This window comes from Phoca vitulina, unplaced genomic scaffold (assembly GCF_004348235.1).
Source record: "Phoca vitulina isolate PV1807 unplaced genomic scaffold, GSC_HSeal_1.0 scaffold12, whole genome shotgun sequence".
Classification (NCBI taxonomy): Eukaryota; Metazoa; Chordata; class Mammalia; order Carnivora; family Phocidae; genus Phoca; species Phoca vitulina.
This window is the reverse complement of record NW_022589715.1, coordinates 45,007,435-45,024,394: the sequence shown is the minus strand read 5'-3', so window position 1 is coordinate 45,024,394 and position 16,960 is coordinate 45,007,435. Positions and strand designations below refer to the sequence as shown.

At 41.4% G+C, this 16,960-nt stretch overlaps 1 protein-coding gene across 2 annotated transcripts in view; it reads left to right on the top strand.

Annotated features, from left to right (window-relative positions):
* STON1 (stonin 1) overlaps positions 1-16,960 on the top strand; it is a 114,469-nt gene that overhangs the window by 36,775 nt on the left and 60,734 nt on the right. The window contains exons 3-4 of one of the 2 annotated variants that reach the window (XM_032411010.1): positions 5,920-6,122; positions 8,318-12,069. In XM_032411010.1, the coding sequence (XP_032266901.1) occupies positions 5,920-6,122; positions 8,318-8,392 (278 nt within the window). In that variant the 3' untranslated portion in view covers positions 8,393-12,069. Of the gene's footprint in view, positions 1-5,919; positions 6,123-8,317; positions 12,070-16,960 lie in introns of those variants that run through there. The other variant, XM_032411012.1, reaches the window with a different exon arrangement.

Here is a 16,960-nt window from a genome sequence, read left to right as displayed (position 1 = left end):
TCATGCCCTTGGTCCAGGACCACCCTGTCTGACTTGTGGTTTGCTAACTTAACATCTGTCTGCTGATTGTAGCCTGGGCAAAGGACAGGGTCCAGCAGGTGAGAGACACAGCTGGGTGGCTGAGGAGTCCCAGGCCCTCGTGCAGAAGGGAAGGCACTGCACAGTAGTCCTCCTCGACACCGCCCCCACCCCTCAGTTGATGCCAAATTCTGCTCTGCAGCGTTCTCATGATTTATATTAGTAGGGTTCTAGTTCCAAGAAATAGCAAGGAGAGCTCAGGCTCAAGGCAGGGCAAGGTGGTGGTGGAGTGGCTTAGTCACACAGATGGCTTCTAATGGTGCCTCCTCGTCAACTCCAGCGTGGCGGGAATATCTCCCGTGATTCAATCCACAGAGGTAATGTTCCCTGCCTTCTTTTATAACTTTGTTGGAGAAGCAAGCTAAAACCATTCTCAGGTTATCTTCATCCCAGGGAAACAAGTTTTGAGGTTTTGCGTGCAGGGTTCCAAATGATCTATTCTCAAAGTTATCTGTGCTACTTTTAGGTGAGAGGGATTATAGAAATCATATTATTGCCTTTAATTTTGCTAAACACGAAGGGAAAGAGAGGAAGACAGGCTGGAATGCCTACTGTAATCTCCTCAGTCCGTAAATGTCCCCTGATGTCTGGGTGATCACCCGACTCCTGCTTATACTTTGGAGAGGAGCACAAGGGGCTCATCCTGCTGGCTTGTCCTGGTGGGGTCGAAGGAACAGGGCGACAGGCTCGCAAAGAGCCCGTTCCAGTTGCTCTGCCTCAGGGCAGGCACTCCTGTTAGAGCCAATCAGAGCAACCATGCTTGTTTTCCAAACCGAGAGCCCATACAAACTATTCTTTTCTAATTTTGGAAGGGGAACAACATGGAAATGTTCTTGTGAAAATGATCCTGTTTATAACACTGTATTTTCCCAGAACTAATGGTATAGTTAATTGATTCAGTCACCAAGAATTCACTGAGAAGAGGGTTCACTCATTCATTCTGCAAACACCACTAAGTTTCGCGCAGGTACAGATTCTGCGCTTGGTGCTCGGGAGACACAGATGCAACCCTGCTCCCCGCCCTCCAGAAACCTAGCAGCCTAGCAGGGGAGGCAGATCTGGCAGCAAGCACGCGAAGGCGCTGCGGAATTGTGCTGTGTTCCAGGCAGGAACACACACATAGAGTTGGGATTCCAGAGAAAGGAGTGATAAACGGCAGGGGGCACTCTGGAAGTCTTGGCCCAAGAGGTGATGGTTCAGCTTGGTGTGGAAGAATCGGTAGGATTCTACCAGGGATAGAAACAGCAGAGACAGGCCTGTAGGTGGCGGATCGTAGTTAAGTGTTGGGACTGAGAGAGTGGAAAGAGAATGAACCAGCACATGGAGGACGTTGTGAGCCATGCTTTGGGGTATGGACTTTGTCTGTCTACTGGGCTCCTGGAGTGTTTTCGGGCACAACTGTGACAGAATCATCCCTTGTTTTAGGAAGTTAGGCATACATTGCAGAGGAGAGATTCAGGAGTATAGACATGCAGAGACTTGGGAGAAGAGGGGGCCTGATAAGCAAGACCAGTGGCAGTGGGAGCACTAAGAAGGGAGTGAAGGATGGTGAGGAAACTCAGAGGAGGTGCCCTCAAGACAAGGACAGATTACCTGTGGGCACAGGGGACGGGAGGGGTGCAAGGAGGTCGAGGGCTCTGGCTTTGGTAAACAGGTGGGCCATAGTGCCATGAGCTGAGATAGCTTGGAATCCTCTCACTACTCCTTTAGAAATCTGTTTCCTAGCCCCTGCAGCATGTTGGAGTCCTTAGAATCATTAGAGCTTTAAAAACATCCCCATGTTTGGGCCCCATCCCCACCAATCAGACTCTGGGTGGTGAGGCCCATGTATTGGTGTTTGTAAGAGGCTCTATTACGCAGCCAGGGTTGAGAACTCCTGACCCTGGGAGCTCTGCTGTGAAACCTGTTATGGTCCCCTAGGCACAGGTTATCCCTCCCCGCTCTGTGTACCCTACGTCTCCGAGCTCTCACTGCTTCCCACCCGTATTTACTAGCAGCTGAGCTCGCTAAGAACAATTACAAGAGTGGATATTTCCAGGGACGCTGGCCTTCAGGAATTCTTCTGGAAGACAGTCACAGCACCAGGCCTGCACAGAATGATGTTTTACAAGCATTCCAGGCAATTAGACGGTGATAATGCATGGAATAAATCCTTTGGGATCAAAGATGCTTTGTTCAGAGCAGATCTGTGGGCCAAAAGGGGGCCGAGACAGAAGGCAGAGGGCTGTGTCAGGTGGAGTCGGGGGGGGGGGGGGGGCGGCAGGGAGAGGCTGGGCTAGGACACCTGGGCTTCCGTGGCCTGTCCTGTGGTTTCCCCACTGTGGGTGGGGAGGGTAACGTGAAGAGGGAGAGGGTGCCTGGCAGTTTGCCTCCGGAGGAGAAGCGTAGAAAGAGTAAGGTCAGGGCAGAGAAAAAGTCTTGAGTGGCTTGAACCACCTTTGAAAATGTAGACTGATTCAGCAGGTGAGGCCCCCCCCGCCCCTGCTTTCCACGCTGCTCAGGTGATGCCAGCGCTGCTGGCCCTCGGACCACGCGCGGAGGAGCGGTTTCTTTGAATGCATCTCTATTTTTCTATACAATTCTTAAATCGATTGGGTGTTTAGAGAACAGGATTATTTTTAAAAAGTCTTGAAAACATTGCCCTTTTTTGGGGTGCCTGGCTGGCTCAGTTAAGCATCCAACTCTTGGTTTTGGCTCAGGTCATGATCTCAGGGTCATGAGATTGAGCCCTGAGTGGGGCTCCGCGCTCAGCTTGGAGTCTGCTGGAGATTCTTTTTCCCTCTCCCTCTGCACCCTCCCCTCCAATCAATCAATCAATCAATAAAATCTTTTTTTTTAACCATTACTCTTTTCAAGCAAGTTTCTGAAAAACTGGTACTGTTAGAAAAAAATATTTTAAAAATGGAACCTGAAAGAGAATATATGAACTCGTCCATTGTGCACATCATTTTAAAAAAAATGTTATGCCTTTCCTCATGTGGATTTTTTTTTTTTTTACTCACCACCCTGAAATCAACACCTGATCTGAGATCAAAAGTGGGTTGCTGAGCTGACTGAGCCACCCAGGCACCCCCTTCCTGTGAATTTTTGAGATCAGGATTAACCTTTCTTTTTCACTTCCATGTGATTTCGAAGGAGGTGGGAGGGGCTACTGGCCCCTTAAATGTCTCTTTTACCAGCATGCCAATGTTTAATATTCCTTTAACAATGTGGGCAAGTCCTTCATTTTACAGCAAAGGTTGGCGTTGGGCAGGTAGCTCAGATAGCTTTTTCGCACTAAAGTGTGAATGACAACAGAGAAACAGAGGAAACTTTCTCCAGGGTGGGGGTGGGGGGGGAAAGAGGGACAGATGAGAACACTGGTTAGCCACAAAAAAAAAAAAGAACAAAGAAAGAAAGGGGAGTGAGAGTGGTGGAGGGCCAATTAATAAATATATCTATCTGTACCTTCCCATGTTACCAATTTTTAGATAAAGCCTGCTTTTTTTCATTGCTGTCATTAGCACACTGGTGGCTCTCTCCCCACTTGTGTCATCCTCCTACCATTCTTTCCCTCCAGCTCTCAAAATTCACCTTGAGATGTGAAATATTTTGGTTCAATAAAGACCAGATGTCAACTCCACCAAAGAAGAATTTGTGACTTGCCTTCCCAGTCCTAAGAATGTTGTGAGAGTAGCAATTACCAAAGCCCAAGAGTGCCCCCTGCTGGAAGCCACTGAGATTAAATAACGTGATTGACCAATATCCATTGAGCCTTAAATGTGCCAGACATTGTGCTAAGAACAAGACACAATACCTCTTTGCTTGGAGGTCAAAGTCTAAAGTGGAGGGTATATGACTAGACATTGTAGAGTATTTAGAGTTTGTGAAAGCCAGGAAAAATAGGTCAGAAAGCCTGAAGGGAAATAGGCTCTCCTTTTTGCCAATTTTTTAGAAAAGCAGAAGAAGTTTTATTTTGAACATTTTTGGAATATTACTTTATCTTCAACTTGAGTAATTTTGGTTGCAGAAGTTCCAAAAGAATTCTTTCCTTTAAAATGGGAATATCAACTTAGACCGTCTCCGATACCATTTTCAGCTCTGAAAGTGTAGATTTCACAGTCCATTATCAAAATTACTAGTAATTAAATAATAATGGTGGATTTATAATCAAATAGCACTTTGCAAAGTTACAGCCAGCACTCTGTACCAGTCTAGTATACCACGGTTCTAGGGCTCTGCGTGGGCCAGCTGGTTTGTTGAGTCCTCACGATGATCCTGTAAGCTTCATGTTAGCATCGCCAACATCATCACTCCCAAGTTCAGATGAGGAAACGGAGGCTCAGAGACATCAAGGCACTTGTCTAGGATCACATAGCCATTAAATAGCAGAGTTGGGATTGGACTCTGGGCCATCTGAGTCCTGTGTCTCTCTTAGCCACTGTGCCATAAAGAACTTAAGAGTGCCTGAATTAAGTTTAAATAAATTTACTGCCTCCTTGCTGCAGACAGAAGACTAACAAAGGGTAGTGGATTGTGGAATCCCCCCTGGGTGTGTGTGTGTGTGTGTGTGTGTGTGTGTGTGAATTATCACTTGCCTGCAGTGATCTGGGTAGCTTAGAGTACCTCAGAGGCCACTGCTGTCCTGCCCTCCGTGTAAGTGATGGAGGTGGCTAATGAGCATCTGTTGGTTAATTGATTGATGACTTCTTAAGCCTTAGAATTCTATTAGTCTCTACAAGGAACAGGTTGTAAGGAGTGAAAGACAATTTATCTCTTAAGAATTAAGTGAAATCCTTTAAACTCTTGTTTTTTGTGCCTAAAGCTATATTCTGATGGAAATGTTCTTTCTCGAGGTATGTCAGTGGTAAAATAATTTAATCTGGCTTTTCAAATAACTGTAATCTCATACATTTATTTAAATAAAGATGGCTGCATTAGATGTGTAGATGCTGTGGACAACGCAACAGAATCATGGAACTTTGTAGACTTACTACAGTGGTTGCATTGGAAACATTTTTTACTCCATTGTAACATGTGTGCACGTGTACACACACCTTATAAGACCCCACTTAAAATCTTTGTATGTATCCAATATCCCTGGGTCTGGCACCGAGCCTGGCTTAGCATAGAGTAGATGCTCAATACATGGAAAATTGAATTAAGTGGAAACAAATATTAGATTAAAACACTGAAAGCAATATGCCCATCTCTACACTGTACATCTGTTCCAGGCAAAGCTTTTGGGGTTGGGGGGTGAGCAAGAATTACAGCAGTAAGAAATCATCCGTTCTACTGAAGAAAGAATTCTTGGCCTAGAGTAGTTTCTAAAATGTAATAAAATTTTAATAAGTTTCACTTAAAAAAATTAGAATTTTTAATAATGTGACCCAATTTGGGCTGAAGTTTACCTTTGCATTATCTATCAAGAAACAGAATGGTAAGGAAATTAATAAGGTAAGAATTATTGTAAGAGCTTATTCAGTCTACTTAAGGGAAAGGTTTTTTTTTCCTAACATCCTATGTACATTATAGCCAATTAATGATGCTTAATACAAATATTATCATATTTAATTAAAGAAACTTAGCATACTCTTAATTAAACACTTTAGGAGTTAATATGTCATATATATAGTAATGAACTTGTGCTTATTTTAAAGCTAGTACTTAAAAAATACAGATAGATTTCCCCTAGTTGGTGCAAAATTGTGAATTTTGATGGTATGTTGTTTAAACAGAACTTACACTGCCACAGTGCTAACGGAATTGTTTATTAAAGAGAGGGATGAGTGCTTCTTATGTTTAAGAGAAATGCTCAATGGCCATTAAAATACTTTGACCATTTGATTTCTTTTCTTCAAGGTCCTGATCATCCCCATTGCTTGTCATACAAACTAGAACTTGGATCAGACCAAGAAATTCCCTCTGATTGGTATCCATTTGCTACTGTTCAGTTTGGAATGCTGGACACCTGTGCCTCGAGGACAGAGGTCAAGTCTCTGGGGGTGGAGAGCGATGTCCAGCCACAGAAACATGTTCATCAGCGAGCTTGCTACAACATTCAGGTATATCCCAAAACCCTTTGGTTCAAGTTGAAGCTTCTGGCGCTGTGACCTGATTGGGCTTTAGATCTCCGTTTTGCTCTCTTCAATGACCGTGTATGTGTATATGTATGTGTGTTTATTTGACCTAGAAAAGAGCCCAGTCATGGAAACGTGATGGTCACCAGTGAGCCAAGTTTCTCTCAGTTCTAGAAATCAGGAGCCTGAGCACACGGTGCCATTTAATTCTGCTCTCAATGAAAAACAGGGCATTAAAAACGAATTCACATTTCAGAAGCATCTTTATAATAAAAATTATGTTAGAATAGCATTTCTCAAGGTGTGTTCTATGGGAAACATATAATGATCCAAGAAAAAAATAAGTTGGGGCATGCTGTGCACTAAGTTAATGCTAAATAAAGGCTCTGAGAAGTTCTGCAATAAGGAAACTTGTTAGACTTAACTCAGTTTCTCCCAACTTATTGATTACAGAGTCTTGTCTCTATGGGCACGTGTATGTAGAACACCTATCAATATCTTCTGGAATAGTATTCTGTGGAGCACCCTTTTGGAAATGCTGAGTTATTCTATTGCAACAATTTTAAATGTTCACCATCAGCTCTTCTGCATTTTTATGCCAGATGAGTTAGTGACATACACTTGCACCTATTTCTAAACTTGCTTTTCCTTCTCGTCTTTGAAGTTAATAAATATAGAGATAACCTCTGCCACAGATTTCCCACAGTATCTTGAAATGGTGTGATTATGTACGACATCATTAACACCAACTGGTGGTTTTATAATATAGTAGTATAAGCCAGGGATTTTTTTTCTTTATTTTGGACCATCTGTTTATAATCCTATGTGTTTGGGCCCAGTGATTTTTTTCCCTATTAGTAAAATTAATGATGAGTGAGTGCCCTTGTGTGCAGCCTCTTTGGGACCAAGGGACTTAACTCTCCCAGCAGCTGGGAATTGCCCTGCTGAAGACAGCTGCCTTGCCCCCCATCACACCCCCTTCCGTGGATGCAGGTGTATCAAGACCCTCTTGCCTCCGCTGGGGGTAACTCTGCAGCCCTCCTAGCTCCAGCTCACCCTGGGGATCGGCTGAAGCCTTTCCAGTGACTGCATTGCAGCCCAACTCCTTCCATCTGCTTCCTTCCCTCCCCTTTCTTCCCCCACAGGCGTGGACCCCGACAGCACTCCCCAGTACGCTTTCTGCACACCAGTCTCCATCTCAGAGACTGCTTCTTGGAGACCCTGACCGGTCACACTAGGAATATAAGTATTACATGTGACTGAAATGCGGGTCAAGTACAATGGAGAATTCATTTATACCTATTTTCCTATGCATGGCTTGTTCCAGTTTCCTCTTGTTTTAGAGGACAGCTCAAAATTACATAACAAAGTCTCTGCTGCTTGAATAGCATTTACTAATTGCTCGTCACTTGGTGACAGTCAGTTTCAAAATGTTACTTTCCATTTCATAAGTATTTATTGAGCAATTTCAAAGTGCCAGGTACCACCCTGGATGCTGGAGACACAAACATGAACAAGAGACAGGTTCTTGTCCTCTCGAAGCATACCTTCTAGCGCAGGAACAAAAAATAATTTGTAAACAGATGAAGAGTTTCCAAGAGGGACGGATTCTAAGAAGAGGATAAAATAGGGGAACAAGATAGAGGATGATGGAGGGCTTGCTTATTTCATGTGGCCCAGGAGGGCCTCTGTGAGGAGGTAACATTTGAGATGAGATGAAAAAGATGAGTGGCAGGTAGATGGTTCTGTCCAGCTGGTTTACTAGCTTGTAAATGAGTTCATCTTAATGAGATGATTTGGGGTGGGTTATAAATCTCACGTGGGCCAAAGGCTACAGATGTGATACTTGGGGGTATAATTGATCACATGTCTAGCCAAGACCCTAAATGTCTTATCGATATATGTATTCTGTGTATATTTTATAAACCCTCTGTCTGACTTAGAAGGGAGGAGAGTTTCAGTCCTCTTCAAGACTTGACACTAGAGGGAAGGATTTGGGGGGCTCTGTTGACCAAGAGGAGAGCAGGCTGCCTCACTAGGAGCTAGCATGAGACAGTGGGGGCACTGCGTCTGTGTCCAGAGGATGAGGTGGCTTCAGTCCTTGCGTCATGCGCGCAGTAGGACTGAGCAGTGTTAATGCTGTGTTGGTTAATGCTGTCATGTTTTGCTTTTGCATACAGGTTGAAATAGAAAAGAAGAGGATTAAAATCGATGGAGAAGACCCAGATAAAACTGGTGACTGCGTAACTCAGTAGGAGTAGCAAGAGTAAATGATGACTCACTTTTCAAATATGTAATTCACAGAAACCACACAAAGATCTGCTTCTGTGTACTGGAAATGACTTCTGAATAGAGGGCTTAGGACAGATCCAGTGGCCGTGTTTCGAGAAGTGAAGACCTGAAACCAAACAATCAATATTTTATGCTTTTGATATGTTTGTGCTCCAGGGGTTTCATCTAAAATGTGTCCAACATGTGTATGATGTTTTTGCTTCCCATTAAAACTCAAAGTTTTAATGGGAAGCCAGCTTGGCGAAAGGGTTTTGGATTTTTAATTACTCAGTGGCTGAGTGTTTTGCACTCTGGATCACCTGGGGGCCATATTTATCGTCTTCTGGTCCCCATTTCTTCTTGCTCTGTTAGCACCACCTACTGGAGGGCGAGGCATTCAAAGGAGACATAAACCGAAATGCTCAATCTTTCCTCTTGCTCATCTCTGGAATGTGGCTAGGTGTGGGATGATGCTGAAACCACAGGCTAAAATGGAGATGTGGAAGTATCTGTAATTTTGAGTAATTTATCTTCCTGTGCTCTTACTACATTGGTGAGTAATCATCGACTGTATTTGGTACCTGTCTTTCCCCCATGGTGTTAGCATTTTCAAATTCTATTTGTATTCTGGTGTGTGTTGCAAAGAAGCTATTTCTGTGGATATACATATTTTAGTACAAGTCACTAAGACATACCGCCTTTTGCTTGGAGAGATTCAGAATGGAATGGTATTGGACACTAGTTAAAATATTTATGTATATGAGAGATGAATTTTTAAAGTTCATGAATACTATCTCCCAAAAGTACAGACTCTAAGAATGTATTTTTGATAAAAGTATTATTTGTAATTAACACAAGCCTCTCTTGAGTAGAAGTCTAAATCATATTATGATTATTTTATGCTGGTTCTGCTATCATGCTATTTATGCTAATTCTGCTTACTTTAGAGTATTTCTCTTTAAAAGATAAAGAAAATGAAAGACACTAGATTATTTTACCTGGATTTTTAAGAGGTGACGTTTCTATTCTTCAAAGTCAGGTAAATGCTTGGTTTCTAATAAAAAGCCAATGGTATTAGCAGTTATAATTCTGTTTATAATATTCTTTCAATATTTACAGTGAAAGGTAAGACTTAAAATTTATGAATTCCATATTCTACATATTTTTTAGTCTGGAAAAACAAAGTCCTCCTTGGGGTATTAATACACCTTCAATTTGTATTGAATCTTAAGTGTGATTAGGAGGCGTATTTCTCTATTTACCAGATTTGTTTTGAGTCAAAGCTAATGACATAATGTTCTTCCAAACAGCATTTATTTGTTGGCCCACAGACTTGATGTTATATGTTTTATTTAATGTTGTATTTACATTTATTTTAATCTGTTCAAAAACAGATTAAAACAAACATCTAATGGTCCGTATCAGTTAGTGGATTTTATTGCTCTTTGTTATTTTACCTTAAAAACAAAGGATGCGAAAGGTGGCTGTTCAAATGAATTGGTCTTGCACTTTTTCACTTGATGCATTCCTTGTAGTGGTCATGTGTTTGAGACTTACGTGGATGCATAGGAGGCCCAGTCTGTGTGTGTGTCATTCAGGAAAAAAAAAATTCCACTATCTTTCCTCATCATTTGGTGTGGCACGTTCTGGAGTGACTTCAGTCCTGCTCAGAACAAATATGGAGTCAGGCTAGACCCCGTGCTGCTCCATGATCCTAAGGAAGTCAGCTGGGTTAACAACTGCCATTCCTTTTAAATCTATTTTATGGCATCCTGCCCATGAGTTCCTTATGGAACTCATCCACAGTAAGTGGACGCATAGGAGGCCGAATCTGTGTGTGTGTCATTCAGAAAAAAAAAAAAAATTCCACTATCTTTCCTCATCATTTGGTGTGGCACGTTCTGGAGTGACTTCAGTCCTGCTCAGAACAAATATGGAGTCAGGCTAGACCCCATGCTGCTCCATGATCCTAAGGAAGTCAGCTGGGTTAACAACTGCCATTCCTTTTAAATCTGTTTTATGGCATCTTGCCCATAAGGAACTCAGAGCCTGCTTCAGATGAACTTAATAAATATTTACACCTCCAAAGAATTCCAGCAAAGGGTCCAGTGAGTCAACCCTCTCATGTTCCACAGGTTGCCCGGTATTGGTGGGTACCTCACTGCTCGGGTCATTTACCCAGCTGCCATCCAGGCTTCAGGAGCATCTCAAGATTCAGTGTTGAAAATAGAATAACAAAAGGCTGACTGAAGCCCAAACTGAGTTTCTGCAGCAATGCAAAGGTTGATAGCATGAACAGCGGGGTGCTCCAGCATAATTGTTAATTTGCACATCTATTAGGATCCTTAAATATTCATTACTTAGCATTAAATTAACATTCTGTGAAGGGAGGAGAGGCTTTTTAATACAATTCTTCTGACCTCAGAAATGGCAGAAGGTCATATGTGACCATGGTGCTCTAAGTGAAAAATCTGGTAGGATTCACTTAGACTTACAAATTAAGAAGTGAAATTACCTTCGCCAGAAGGTAAATGATAATCTTTAAAACAACCGCAAAATCCCTGCTTTTGAGGTTGGGAAGGAGGAAGGATGTGAGTGAAGGAGAAACTACTCCTTTCTTTCTAACATTTTAATTTAAGTACTTTAGATCCACCCTTGATCAGTTTGACCGTTTGGGGATCAGTTGTTCGATGGATACCATGGTGGAGTTCCAAGGAGTTGACCAGTCTGAGACTAGTTGTTCTGCTCTCCTTGTTCTGATCTGGTTGCCTTACTCGTCAAAGGATCATATTAACCATGTAAATGAATTCATGACTTGATGGTTGCCTTATCAGTTGTACAGGTCTGAATTTAAGTACATTTCATTTCTCTATGGGAATACAAATAGTTGATCCATTAAAGATGTATAAAAATAATTCCTTTCCAGCCCATAAATAAAGGCTGGAATTTTTGACCTGATTTGTACATTAGACAGTTTTAGGGTTTTAGTTTTCTTCATTCTGGAGCTGTACTTATGATACAGCCCTTTTTCTTATAAATTCAGTTAGAAGGCCTTCCTTAATAATAACTAAGTATTATTATGTCTTACTCAAAATATGATTTTTATGTCATATCAATACAAATAGAAAACAGATTGAGCCTTAATAATCATGTAACAAAGTATTTTGTAGATTGCATATTGATTTTCTAAAATTAAAGATGTATTTCAAATGGTTCTTGCTGTGCGATGGACTTATATCTTTTTTTGCAAGGTCTGGGGCTATTTTTTTTTTTTCTTTTTAAGGTATGAAATCAATTTCAAGGATCTTAAACAATTGACTCTCTCTCAGGCAAATGTGTATGGCTTCATTATTAAGGAGTCCAGTGAACGTGACATCTTGGCACATCCTGGAAAAATAACACCATCAAACTACAATCTGTGATGTTAAAGGATGATTTTTAAAAGTGGGTCTAGTCATTACTCTCATAGAAAGAAATAATATGAGTATGTGCCCAAGGTTTTAGTTAACTCATTAGCTAATGAGGGAACTGGTAAGATGTTACAGCTGCTTTTAAGGACGATTCAAAGAGCAGATACAGTTACAGGCAATATTCTGAAATCAATTTACAAATAGATGCAAAATGGATCTATCCATAGGGCAATAATCAATAATCAATTCACCCTGCCCCCACACAATTTATTTGCATTTGTATAGACAAAGATCGTCTGCATTAATATCTGTTTTCTAAAATTTACAGAGCTGGAAAATAAAGAAAACAAAAGGTGTTGGTAACCTGAAAAAATGAGCTAATAGGGCGCCTGCTGTCAAAAGTCTTTCCCAGTTTTTCCTGACAACCATACACACTTTGTCCACAGGACAATCCTAAGGAATTTTCAAACATTGGCAACTAGTATTATAGAAATGATGTTCATTTAATGCAAATTTTTTTCAGTTTAGAAAATGATTTTTATGCAGTTGTACAGAATATATTTCAGATAAGGTGTGTGTTGGGTGGGGGGGGGGCCATAAAAGATGGGAAAATGTATCTTAACAACCTCTCTACCTGCCTTTTTTGTAAGAAAGCTGCCATGTGTTGAAATTCAATTTTTATCTAGCTAGAGAAGTTAAATCTCAAAACGGCATCGGAAAATAAACTTGATGGCAGCCAGATCAGTGGGCACCGCGTTAACCACTACTGGAATGAACAGGGTTTGGCTCCAGTTCTGCAGGAACAACAAGAGAATCAAATGGCATAAACTGATTATATTTGTAATCAGATTCCTCAAATTCCCATCAACCAGTTCTTTCCTGTTTTGTCTCAACTCCACCCAGGCTACCCTGCCCGCTTTGTGTGTAGACACACCCTGATTCCACTACCTTGTGCTGTGTCTCTCTCAGACCCTCTTTGTGCTTTTATCCAGGCTTCCGAAGCACAGGGCTGGGTGTATTTGATGTGTTGTGGTCAGTATTTAACCATTCTCGATGGCAGTTTCATGGGGCTCAACCTCATTCCCTGTATATTTTCCCGGTTTACATGAAACAAGAGATTTTTTCTGATTATAATTGTATTAATACATTCCTGCTTAGAACTGGCATCTAAATATGAATTTGACAGTATGTTAATTTTTAAAGCAAGACAGGTTGCTAATCAGAAAGCAAATAGTTGAGTTGCCAAGAATACCTTACAGAAAACCTGCAGGTACTATTCTGCCTTTAAAATCATGTTCTGTCTATAAGGAAAAGGAAAATGGATTAGACTAGTTAGTTGCTCCATCTTTTAAAAGATGAAAGTTTATTTCTCAGAGATTTCCCGGGAATGAAATGCAAATTGCCATTAACATCTGGGGTTGCAACTTTCCCCTCATCTTCCCCTCCTCCCTGCTCCAGAACAGTCTGACAAATCTCAGGTGGGAGGACAGCATATTTAAATAATATGATTGTGTGTGTTGACATTTCCCTGAAAAGCCCATGTTGTACTACCCAGAATTGCTGTGAATTCCACGTAATGAAACTTGTGGTATACTTTTGAGACAGAAGAGGGCGCTCACAGGCAAGCTGCCGCTACCCAGAGTTAGAAGAACCCGCATTTGAGTTTGGTGGTGCTTGTATTATGATTAATAAAAAGATCTTGGGGGCATTTTGTAAAGCATTTCAAAGCATTGTGAATCCAGTGGAGTGTAATTAAAATTAATGCAGTAGACAAACAATTTAAGTATTCTTAATGCCCTGTCTAAAAATGCTGTTGAATACAATTTTACACATCCTAGAGATTTAAATACCATGCTTATCTCTAAACATTTCTAAGTACTAAAGACACAGAAAAATGGTGCCTTCCTTCTCAACAGATTTCAAACAATTTTTGTTTAATGAGAGTTAATAAACTCTAAATCTGCTCACTTTAAAATATTTATAAAATATTACAATGAATCCATCCTGTTTGACTTCTGATCTTTTAGTGGATGTATATCAACTTGCACGTGGGCTGTAAAAAGCTCTAGCCCAGGATTGTACTTTTAGGTTCTGAGGTAAGCAAATACATGTTGCCAGGAGAATATTCCATACCGCCTTAACTCAGGGATCAGCCTTCACCTTGTGTAGTTCTCAGAAACCAGTAATTAACATTGTCTTTATAAGATGGGCTCTGTCTTTCAGAAATCTTTCTGGGTGGGTGTTGTCATTTTCTTATAAAGCCTGTTAGAACAATGTATTTCCAAAAATCTTACAGCATGAGTAAGTATATGAATGTGGCTAAACACTTCAGGTGTCCCCAAAGGTGCCTTCCATACTCTGAAGTACAGAAGACTGGCTTGACATTGGCTGCATTAAGTGGTCACTTTGAATCACCTCAAAAAGCTATGTGACCATTGTTCCAATTCATTGTCTTGCTGACTCTAATGTTTATTGTGTGCTTACTATGTGCTTGCATTTTTCTAGGCATTTGGGATAAGCAATCACAAAACAGCGAATTCCTGTAGAGCATATTTAATTGGGGGGGGAAGTTGGACAATAAACAGTACAGATATTGTGATGCAATCATTGCTGGGGGGGGGGCGTGAAGCAACAGAGTGGCAGAAAATGGAAACCTGTTTTAGATAGGTTGGCCAGGGAAGTCCTCTCTGATGAGATGACATTCTAGCAGAGACCTGAAAGAAGCGAGGAGGCGAGTCACCAAGATCTCCCAGAGGAGGGTGTGTCCAGCAGAGGGAAATGCCAGGGCAGAGGCACTGAAATCTGAGTGTGCTGGGCCTATCAGAGAAATACCGAGGAGGGCAGATGGCTGCTGGGTGGTGGGAGCAGATGAACAGGAGGATGGTTGGGGGAGAGATCAGGGAGGTGGTGGGTGAGGGAAGCAGATCATGCAGGGCTCTGTGGTCTTGGGGACGGACTGGATTTTATTCTGAGTGAGACGGGAGACACTAGAGTGTTTGTGCAGGTGAGCAACAGGAACTGAATTACATGTTAAGATGATTGCATGGATGTAGACGGGGTTAGTGACAGAAGCAGCGTGTGGTTGGGAGGCTATTGCAGTAACCCAGGTGAGAGGTGGTGGTGACTGGGAGTGGTTTTCGGGGATGAACTATGGCTGGACACGTCTGAAATACAGAGCCAGCAGTGTGTGTTGATGGATTGGATTGGCTCCCAGTGCGGGGGAAAGAAGGAAACAAAACTGACTCCCGGACTTTTGGCCTGAGCAACTAAAAAAAGGGAGCTGTCTTTTATGGAGAAGAGGAAGAATGTTAGCAGAGAAAGTTTGGGGAGAAAGATCAGAAATAAATGCAGGTTTGGGTGTGTTGACTTTGAAATGCCTATCAGACAGACATCCAAGTGGATACACCAGGCAGGAAAGAGGGTTGGGCCAGAGATGGGACGTTTAGAGACACTAGTACTTAAAGCTGCAAGACTGGGTGAGACCACCTAAGAGTGAGCATGAAGAGTAGAAGTGATCTGAGCAGTGGGCTTTTAGACTCTAAAGTTTAGAGGTCAGAAAAACGAGGATGATCCGGTAAAGGAGAGGGAGGAAGAGGAGCTAGCTAGACTAAGTGTAATCAGCTGCCTCAAATGCTGCTGATCTTATAAGCTGGGAGTAAGAATTGGCCATTGAATTTAGGAACGTGGAAATCATCGGTGACGTTGACAGACAACTCAAGTAGGAGTGGAGACGGTGAGTAGTTGGCTTTTTTGAGGAGCTTTGCTGTAAATAGGAACCATAGGACAGTAGCTGGTGAGGATGAGATCTTTTTAACACCCCTCCCCCTTAAGACCAAAGTCTTGGTCTTGGTCTTAGTAGTGTCTGTAGTTTCCATCTTTTTCGTCATTGTTTTCTTAAATCTGATTGATGTTGACTCTTGCTAAAATTTCCCTTCTCTTTCTCATTGCCAGTACTTCTCAAAAATAATTCCTTGTCAACTCTTCGGTCCCATGTCATCTGAATCTTGCGTTGTTTCAATCAGGTGCTTTGGATGCGCCCGCTTACGTGCTTCAGAGTTTCCATTAACTGTGCGTGTGGTGTTGAAGGCATTACGCAGCCATTGCTTTAATCGTCTCTTGTTTTGCTGTAAAAATTTTTCTTGCTTAGGTTCCACCAGCCAGTGTTATTTCATGTTGGTGTGGAGATCTCACTTCAGATTTTGTTATGAAATTTAGAACTATTACGAACGAGTTACTGGTTTCACAATCTTGTGAACACCCACCAGATTCCTCCAAGTTCCCTGCAGGATGAAAACAACACAACCATTTATTCAGTAGTTTTTATATTTACCCAACAGTTTTGTACTTTGGTTCTGTGTTACAGTCTGGTGTAATAACATTCTATGTAAATAGTTGTCCAGTAACTAATACATGAATTTTAATAATACAGAAATACCTGCAGTAGGTACAATCTAGGCAACTGCTAATTTAATGTTTTATTTGCTTAATTCCTTCTTCAATTTTAAAATAATTAATGATTAAGATAGAAGGATAAACTTCAATTTTAAAGGTCCTATTACTTAAGTACAATAAATATTTCATGTGTGAAGTAACCAAACAAAAACTTCCCAAGCAAAAATATTATATCTTGCCATACACACTCTGTCTTCACTCTTTTATTCTTATTTATTTTCTAAGTTTATTTCTTTATTTTTAAGTAATCTCCACACCCCACATGGGGCTCGAACTCACAACCCTGAGATCAAGAGTCTCATGCCCTTCTGACTGAGCCAACGGGGCGGGGGGGGGTGTGTGTGTCACTGTTTTACTCTTTTAAATTTAAAGACACAAATAGCAACTCTAAATGGTCACGCAGAATGACAAAAATGAAGTAACTCAAGTTTTATTTCTTCATCTTTACAATCATTGTTCGTTGTGAATCGATGGTTACACCCAGGAATCTGTAATACCAAAGGGAATGAAGACCCGAACTGCACCTGAAGCAAGTTTGAACGACTCTGGACTGTTATGAATTCCCAAAATGAATATGGATATCTGAGTCCACAAGTGTCCTGGGTCCAACTGTAGAACGCGGGGTTTTTCAAATTAACTTCTATGTAGACTACAATGTTCATTAAATGCTAAGAAGTTAGTATGTGCTGA